The 10,000-nt window shown below is 44.3% G+C and overlaps 1 protein-coding gene across 1 annotated transcript in view; it reads right to left on the minus strand.

Moving 5' to 3' along the window:
* LOC121559005 (stromal interaction molecule 2) overlaps positions 1-10,000 on the minus strand; it is a 95,255-nt gene that overhangs the window by 5,115 nt on the left and 80,140 nt on the right. Inside the window, 6 exon segments of the mRNA XM_041872301.2 lie at positions 146-307; positions 2,082-2,259; positions 2,507-2,684; positions 3,085-3,200; positions 4,311-4,422; positions 6,389-6,500. Of these exon segments, the coding sequence (XP_041728235.2) occupies positions 146-307; positions 2,082-2,259; positions 2,507-2,684; positions 3,085-3,200; positions 4,311-4,422; positions 6,389-6,500 (858 nt within the window).

Here is a 10,000-nt window from a genome sequence, read left to right on the forward strand (position 1 = left end):
ATTCAGAACCAAATGAGGTTTGAACCAAACTCTGTTACATCCCCCCCAAAAAAATCCCCCTAAAATCCTACTCCTACGTAGAAACTTTAAACTATCTCAAAGGAAGTGATGTCATAGCGATGTCATTCGGTCTCCAGGAAATTACCTCTTCCTTAGCGACGGTGAGCTGTAGCTCTGCACTGTGTTTCTTGATGTTGTAGTACTGGACTTCTATCTCGTGGGTCAGTTGTAGCCACATCTGTAGGGCGTCTGGTACCGACCACTCTGTCTGCATCTCCTTCTCCGCCCGCTTCAGGGCCATACGCACCTGGCGACAGGAAGGGGGACACATTTAGGCGTCGCACACTTATTAAATAAAATGGTATCATGGCATAAAAGTGGGGGCAGTAATGTTACTGTACATAAGGGGATGGTATTATGCGATGCGCAGGGGAACAGTGTCACATGCTTTACTGTGGAATACGAGTATACACCGAGGAATAGTATTCTGTGTGTGGTAAGGATATGATCTGAATTCGACAATGCATTCATCTGGTAATGGAGACTGCATTGTATTGTATGTGACACAAGGGGGCAGTATTTCACGTGACACAGGGAGACAGAATTTGACGCTACACAGGGGGACAGTATTTCACGTGGCACAGGGAGACATGATTTTATGCTAGACAGGGGGACAGTATTTCACGTGGCACAGGGAGACATGATTTTATGCTAGACAGGGGGACAGTATTTCACGTGGCACAGGGAGACATGATTTTATGCTAGACAGGGGGACAGTATTCTGTATAGGGTTACAAAGGGAGGGAATGTTACCGGTAACAAGATGTACCAGTAAACTAGCAGATGTATGGAAACTTTCAAGGATTTTAGGTAATTTTCATAACATGTAAAAAAAATCAAATAATAAAATAAGGTTTTAAATATGAAAAATAGATTGACAAAGCTGTTAAACATTATCCTAAATACAAACCATCAACTTTGTAAATAGCATTGGTGTTTAATATGAGGGTTTCAGCATGAAATATCCTTTATATTAATAAACACTTGTTCATTTGACTATGTCTATATGTCTTTGTTGTCAATGTTTTGGGGCTAAACTGGTGGCAGAAGAAGTCAATAATTGGAAGAGTAGCAGAGTTAATCGCTAATTATGTCAATAGGCAGGTTTCCATTGACCCAGGTTTATTCGAACAAAGGCAATGTCGCAAAAAAAACATTGTGACATGTGTAATGGAAACGTCAGATATAGGAGAAATGTCCTAAAGAGCGATATAAAAAGCTGTTCAGCAGGGATGGATGATTATTTTGTCTAACTTTCTTTATTGGGACAAATTATGGAAATGGTGTTATTCGAATAAATGATTATTGCCGAATAATTTTGAAGGTACTCGGGGGACGTGATGTATCACGCAACTAAATTGCACCTGCTTGCTAAATCAATTTTTTTAACTATAGAAATAATGTTTATTTGCAGGACAAGGATTGTCCTGAATTTCAAGAATGCTTCATCTTGCTTTTTTCTGGTTGGCTAGATGCAAGTTTCACCATCCAAATATTTCAGATCTACATGTGTGCAGATTTCATCATGGCACAGACCGATAGGTTGGCACATGACAATTATTAGAGTGTGGCAAATATTAGTCAATGTATCCATGCTGGCTTTCGCGGGCTATACCTGAGACATGAAACAGAGAGGTGGGAGGGCGTATATGCTGTCACCAATTTATCAATGCGCAATTTGCCTAAATGGATAATGGAAAAAACTACGAACCGAAGAAAGCAATTGTTGCATTCTATAAAAGCTTTCTAAATGTTGATTAGATGCTTTTTTCATTAATTAGGCTATTTTCTCTTGAACCATATGGTCTATCCACTAAAACTCATGGACAATATGGATACAGATAAAGAATATACAAAAATGAATATTTTATATGAATAATACAAAAGTCTGTTATTCAAGTATACATGACCAGTTTCCATAAATTACCTGTTAATTACCAACATTACTTTTCATTCTGGTACCTTTGGTAAATTACTGTTAGTTTTGCAACCTAAATGATGACACTCAACATGGTTCCTACCTGCACCAGCTCCTCCTCTGCGTATTTGAGGCGGCTGAGCTCACACTCAGCCCCCTGGCGGAGCTCGCGGAGCCGGTACGACTCCTTCTTGGCCCCGCTGATCTCATCCCTCATCTTCTGCTCCAGGTTCTGCTTCTCCACCGCCACCGTGCGGTTCTCCTCCTGGGCCTTCTCCAACCTGGGGAGAGAAGAGGTGAGAGCCACGAAAACCTGACCAAGGTTCATCTTCACCATCAAAACAACCACCTTCATGTAATATTACCCAAACCCTGGGGTCAACACCGCAGATGTTACACCACGAGATCTGAACCTCTTAACAAGGTGGCTAGGTGTTCTAGTAAAGTCACTACAATACATGTAACACATACATACATATATATATATACACTATTTATAAAATTTGAATAAACTACCAGGTTACATACCGTCCCTGTAGGTCCATGAGGCTCTGCTCAGCACTCTGCAGGCTCTCCAAGTCCTTCATCATCTGGCCCATGTGCACCCTGGAAGACTTGTTCTGGATGTATGCGAACCAGCAGCCCCCCACCCCGATCACTATAGATACCATCAACACAAAGTCCTTCAACCAGTTGTGTTGTGGACCTGGGGGGAGACAGGGATGGAATGTAGCATTGTATATTGGTGGTCCAGCTCAGTTGGTAGAGCATGGCCCTTACAATGTCAGGATAGTTGGTTCGATTCCCGGGGACCACCCATACGTAAAAATAAAAATACAAATGTATGGACTTCTTGACCTTACAGGAAAACTGTCCTATAGAATGTATGGTATCTTTGGATGTAAGGTTTGGCAAAAAGCTCCTGGTGAATCTAGAGATAGGGGTATGGTACTGTAGTCTGCAGATCAGAGTAATATTGCTACTTGTTGATAATTTCCTTGATGGAAGAAGACATATGATAAATAATCATGGTTATGTTCTTACCCAGACACCCCCGTAGTGGCATCAAACACTCTCTCATATATACCTGTGTGTATTGTACTTACGTAAGGGAGGGCCGAAGAGCACAGCATCTAGAGCTTTTAGATTTAGTTTCTGTTTGTGCCGCTGGTCTAATATCTTTAGCTGACCCGACATAAACGACGGTTCGTTCGCCGCTAATCTGAAACAGAGAGAGAAAACGAAATGTGTTGGGAATTAGATTCTTCACTGCTAACAATTATATAACTTTTATCAACGAACTACAGCATGTGATACATGACTAAGTCTGTATCTTATATCATGTATTAAATAGGCGTTGGCATCAGTGTGTGTGTATTTTAATTTTTTAATTTAACCTTTATTTAACTAGGCAAGTCAGTTAAGAACAAATTGTTATTTACAATGACGGCCTACACCGGCCAAACCCGGTGTAGGCCTGTGTGTGTGTCAGTGTGTGTGTGTGCATGAACGCCTGCCTGTGTGTGTGTGTCTGAACATGCCGGTGTACTCGTGCCACCACCACCATCTTAAACTGGATCAGACAACATGGCAGCAAGCGACACCCAATCCACAGCTGTGACATCATTTCATGACTCAGCGCCCATGGGTACGGGGGGGGGGGGGTAACACAACACCCCTGACCCCCTGACCCCCTTCAACCCCCCTCTATCCCCCTCTATCCCCCTCTATCCCCCCTCTATCCATGTACTCATTCCACACATGAGTACATGGAGTCTCAGTGAGTGTCATTCCTGAAGAGATTCTAATATAACTGCTCTAAGTCTCCCCTTCATGTCATTAAAGACAGCGTTAATGATTCCATCTAAACAAGTTCAAGTCAATTTAATTTACATTTCACCTTGATATAGCATAATCGCCTGGTGATTTCGGGTTCATGATATAAACGTGGATGTCTAAACTGCACTAACGCGACTATGTGACTACATGGGTGGGGAGATGTTTTGTTAGTTGAAGTGGGCATATGTGTCATGTTTGATCTTTTCATCCCATTCCACCTGCACTACCTCACATATCCAGCAGTAGGCAGCATTGGTCTGAGTAATTAGAGCTCTGTGTATGATGTGCTGTTCAACTTTTCAAACTAGACCTGAAACCGTTTAGCATACATCTACATCATGATAAAGCACTGCAAGCTATATCTTCACCATCAGCATCACACAAAATCAGCACTGTGCATGCATCATGGAAGGCATGATTCAGTTCAGTGGTGTTATGGATGTTGTTGGTATCTGTGATAGTCTTCTGAGGTGGTGTGTGATAATGTAGTCACCGAGGCAGAGTGTTTCCATTGATCCGGAAGTCTCTGAAGCTCCTCTCGTACTGAGGCAGCTCCACCGACTCCTTCAGCCACTGGACTGTGTCCTCCGTCGTCCAGTTATGAACTACAGACAGAGAGACATTTGAAATTGACATTTGCTTCCATTTACCTTCTCTCCCTTCCTCCCTATTTTTAACCCTCCCTCCATCCATCCCTCTCCCTTCCATCTCTCTCTCTCCTACCTTCCATCTCTCTCTCTCTCCTACCTTCCATCTCTCTCTCTCCTACCTTCCATCTCTCTCTCTCCAACCTTCCATCTCTCTCTCTCCAACCTTCCATCTCTCTCTCTCCAACCTTCCATCTCTCTCTCCTACCTTCCATCTCTCTCTCCTACCTTCCATCTCTCCTACCTTCCATCTCTCTCTCCTACCTTCCATCTCTCTCCTACCTCCATTCTCTCCTACTTTCCATCTCTCTCCTACCTTCCATCTCTCTCCTACCTTCCCTCTCTCTCTCCTACCTTCCATCTCTCTCTCTCCTACCTTCCATCTCTCTCTCTCCTACCTTCCATCTCTCTCTCCTACCTTCCATCTCTCTCTCTCCTACCTTCCATCTCTCTCTCTCCTACCTTCCATCTCTCTCTCTCCTACCTTCCATCTCTCTCCCTTCCATCTCTCTCCTACCTTCCATCTCTCTCCTACCTTCCATCTCTCTCTCCTACCTTCCATCTCTCTCTCCTACCTTCCATCTCTCTCCTACCTTCCATCTCTCTCTCCTACCTTCCATCTCTCTCTCTCCTACCTTCCATCTCTCTCTCCTACCTTCCATCTCTCTCCTACCTTCCATCTCTCTCTCCTACCTTCCATCTCTCTCTCTCCTACCTTCCATCTCTCTCTCTCCTACCTTCCATCTCTCTACCTTCCATCTCTCTCCTACCTTCCATCTCTCTCTCCTACCTTCCATCTCTCTCCTACCTTCCATCTCTCTCTCTCCTACCTTCCATCTCTCTCTCCTACCTTCCATCTCTCTCTCCTACCTTCCATCTCTCTCTCTCCTACCTTCCATCTCTCTCCTACCTTCCATCTCTCTCTCCTACCTTCCATCTCTCTCCTATCTTCCATCTCTCTCTCTCCTACCTTCCATCTCTCTCTCTCCTACCTTCCATCTCTCTCTCCTACCTTCCATCTCTCTCTCCTACCTTCCATCTCTCTCTCTCCTACCTTCCATCTCTCTCCTACCTTCCATCTCTCTCTCTCCTACCTTCCATCTCTCTCCTACCTTCCATCTCTCTCCTACCTTCCATCTCTCTCCTACCTTCCATCTCTCTCCTACCTTCCATCTCTCTCCTACCTTCCATCTCTCTCCTACCTTCCATCTCTCTCCTACCTTCCATCTCTCTCTCCTACCTTCCATTCTCTCTCCTACCTTCCATCTCTCTCCTACCTTCCATCTCTCTCTCTCCTACCTTCCATCTCTCTCTCCTACCTTCCATCTCTCTCTCCTACCTTCCATCTCTCTCTCTCCTACCTTCCATCTCTCTCTCCTACCTTCCATCTCTCTCCTACCTTCCATCTCTCTCTCCTACCTTCCATCTCTCTCCTACCTTCCATCTCTCTCTCTCCTACCTTCCATCTCTCTCTCTCCTACCTTCCATCTCTCTCTCCTACCTTCCATCTCTCTCTCTCCTATCTTCCATCTATCTCTCTCCTACCTTCCATCTCTCTCCTACCTTCCATCTCTCTCTCTCCTACCTTCCATCTCTCTCCTACCTTCCATCTCTCTCCTACCTTCCATCTCTCTCCTACCTTCCATCTCTCTCCTACCTTCCATCTCTCCTACCTTCCATCTCTCTCCTACCTTCCATCTCTCTCTCCTACCTTCCATCTCTCTCCTACCTTCCATCTCTCTCTCTCCTACCTTCCATCTCTCTCCTACCTTCCACTCTCTCTCTCCTACCTTCCATCTCTCTCCTACCTTCCATCTCTCTCCTACCTTCCATCTCTCTCTCCTACCTTCCCTCTCTCTCTCTCCTACCTTCCATCTCTCTCTCCTACCTTCCATCTCTCTCCTACCTTCCATCTCTCTCCTACCTTCTGAGGTTTTCCATCCCTTCCACAGCTCCTCCACAGTGATGTGTTGGTCTTCTCTGTGCAGGTTACTGTGTTTGTTCGTTTGTTGTTGCTTCATATCTTCTCTAATAAACTGCAAGAAGAAAAACACATTTGGTTATTATTACTGGTTATTGTATCATTATAGACTGCAATAAAACTGACGCAATGTGAACATAAACTAACTGAAGTTAAATACAGGTATAGAGTTATGACATTGTAGAGAATCATGGATACCAGCAGACATGACTTACAGTGTGATGTGAGATCTATTAGTTGTGTCTCTATGGTCAGACCACAGGTGTTGTGACTATGGTGTTTGAGCCGACTAGAGTGTGTGGGTGTGTGTGTGTGTGTGTATGTGTGTGTGTGTGTGTGTGTGTGTGTGTGTGTGTATACAGTGACGGAAAAAAGTATTTGATCCCCTGCTGATTTTGTACGTTTGCCCACTGACAAAGAAATGATCAGTCTATAATTTTAATGGTAGGTTTATTTGAACAGTGAGAGACAGAATAACAACAACAAAATCCAGAAAGACGCATGTCAAAAATGTTATAAATTGATTTGCATTTTAATAAGGGAAATAAGTATTTGACCCCCTCTCAATCAGAAAGATTTCTGGCTCCCAGGTGTCTTTTATACAGGTAACGAGCTGAGATTAGGAGCACACTCTTAAAGGGAATGCTCCTAATCTCAGCTTGTTACCTGTATAAAAGACACGTGTCCACAGAAGCAATCAATCAATCAGATTCCAAACTCTCCACCATGGCCATGACCAAAGAGCTCTCCAAGGATGTCAGGGACAAGATTGTAGACCTACACAAGGCTGGAATGGGCTACAAGACCATCGCCAAGCAGCTTGGTGAGAAGGTGACAACAGTTGGTGCGATTATTCGCAAATGGAAGAAACACAAAAGAAATGTGAATCTCCCTTGGCCTGGGGCTCCATGCAAGATCTCACCTCGTGGAGTTGGAATGATCATGAGAACGGTGAGGAATCAGCCCAGAACTACACGGGAGGATCTTGTCAATGATCTCAAGGCAGCTGGGACCATAGTCACCAAGAAAACAATTGGTAACACACTACGCCGTGAAGGACTGAAATCCTGCAGCGCCCGCAAGGTCCCCCTGCTAAAGAAAGCACATATACAGGCCCGTCTGAAGTTTGCCAATGAACATCTGAATGATTCAGAAGAGAACTTGGTGAAAGTGTTGTGGTCAGATGAGACCAAAATCGAGCTCTTTGGCATCAACTCAACTCGCCGTGTTTGGAGGAGGAGGAATGCTGCCTATGACCCCCAAGAACACCATCCCCACCGTCAAACATGGAGGTGGAAACATTATGTCTTTGGGGGTGTTTTTCTGCTAAGGGGACAGGACAACTTCACTGCATCAAAGGGACGATGGACGGGGCCATGTACCGTCAAATCTTGGGTGAGAACCTCCTTCCCTCAGCCAGGGCATTGAAAATGGGTCGTGGATGGTTATTCCAGCATGACAATGACCCAAAACACACGGCCAAGGCAACAAAGGAGTGGCTCAAGAAGAAGCTCATTAAGGTCCTGGAGTGGCCTAGCCAGTCTCCAGACCTTAATCCCATAGAAAATCTGTGGAGGGGAGCTGAAGGTTCGAGTTGCCAAACGTCAGCCTCGAAACCTTAATGACTTGAAGAAGATCTGCAAAGAGGAGTGGGACAAAATCCCTCCTGAGATGTGTGCAAACCTGGTGGCCAACTATAAGAAACATCTGACCTCTGTGATTGCCAACAAGGGTTTTGCCACCAAGTACTAAGTCATGTTTTGCAGAGGGGTCAAATACTTATTTCCCTCATTAAAATGCAAATCAATTTATAACATTTTTTACATGCGTTTCTCTGGATTCTTTGGTTGTTATTCTGTTTCTCACTGTTCAAATAAACCTACCATTAAAATTATAGACTGATCATTTCTTTGTCAGTGGGCAAACATACAAAATCAGCAGGGGATCAAATACTTTTTTCCCTAACTGTATGTGTGTGTGTGTGTGTGTGTGTGTGTGTGTGTGTATGTGTGTGTGTGTGTGTGTGTGTGTGTGTGTGTGTGTGTGTGTGTGTGTGTGTGTGTGTGTATGTGTGTGTGTGTGTGTGTGTGTGTGTGTGTGTGTGTGTGTGTATGTATGTGTGTGTGTGTGTGTATGTACGTGTGTGTGTGTGTGTGTGTATCCTCCTCCCACATACCATTCTAACCGCCGGAGGTCTCCCTTTGGAACCATAGAACCATAGAGCTCCTCCATAACACAGTAACATCCTGCTACCATAGAAATCAACAAGCTGCCTTTCTCTAGCCCTCACAACAGACCCTGAATAGCCAGAGCACCAACCGACATTGCCAGGGAAACAGGTATGGGCAGCACACCAAAACCTTAACAGCTCCAATCGCCTTTTGGAACAGCCTGAGTTGCGAGTTGATTTGGCACGGGTTGTGTCGCTAACACCATAATTAAGCACTGCTACGCTGCACACTACCTTGGTTTTAAACAGCCATTATGGATTAATGGCTACAGCGAGTGTCATTCCACTAACCAGTAGCTACAAAGCTCTGTGTAGAGCAAGACGGAGAGAAGGGAGTGTGACTGTGTGTGTGTGTGTGTGTGTGTGTGTGTGTGTGTGTATGTATATATATAGAGCTAGAAGGGAGAATGTTGACTCAGGTTTTTGAATTGGCCAGTAACAGCCCTGTACACCATAAAGGAAGGATATAAAGACTAGAGAGGCTAAATAATGTGGTTCTAAACCAGAGGTTATCTTCAAGGACTAGCTCAATGTGGTTCTAAACCAGAGGTTATCTCCAAGGACTAGCTCAATGTGGTTCTAAACCAGAGGTTATCTTCAAGGACTAGCTCAATGTGGTTCTAAACCAGAGGTTATCTTCAAGGACTAGCTCAATGTGGTTCTAAACCAGAGGTTATCTTCAAGGACTAGCTCAATGTGGTCCTCAGTGTGGGTTTTGTGGGTTGGGCCGTCTATGGTATTAATTGCTGTGATAACTTGTGGTCTTGCTGCGTGTTGAGGTCAGTGACTGGAAGGCAATATGTACCATGCTGAGAATAAAGAACTTACTCATGTTTCAGGAATGAATATGGGTCACAGCTAGATACTGTAGATGTATTTTTAGTCATTTAGCAGACGTTCTTATCCAGATTGACTTACAGTGCATTCATCTCAAGGTAGGTAGGTAAGTGAATTAAGTAAAACCTTTCCTCAAACCAACTGTCAGCAAAGTTAGTGCTAGTGAGACAAGTGTGAGTGTTAGTATTCAGTGATTGAGTCAAATCTATCAGTATGTCAGCTGTACTTCTCCCAAATGGTTGAACAGGAGTAATGATGTCTATTTCCACTTGAATTGGGCCTAAGAACTGAGTTGGTTGTGTTTATCTTATGGGTCATGAGTACAGTTTGAAGTATTTAGGTGATTTCTATAGCTCCATAACCTGGCGACCCATCCACATGGCTCCGGCCCAACGCCCCGCCCACTAGCGTTTCTTCTCCACCATGAGTCCCTGACGTCTTCTAGAATACAATCTAACCGTTCTGATTGGTCCCAGAAACCGATTGGT

This window comes from Coregonus clupeaformis, unplaced genomic scaffold, assembly GCF_020615455.1.
Source record: "Coregonus clupeaformis isolate EN_2021a unplaced genomic scaffold, ASM2061545v1 scaf0534, whole genome shotgun sequence".
Lineage (NCBI taxonomy): Eukaryota > Metazoa > Chordata > Actinopteri > Salmoniformes > Salmonidae > Coregonus > Coregonus clupeaformis.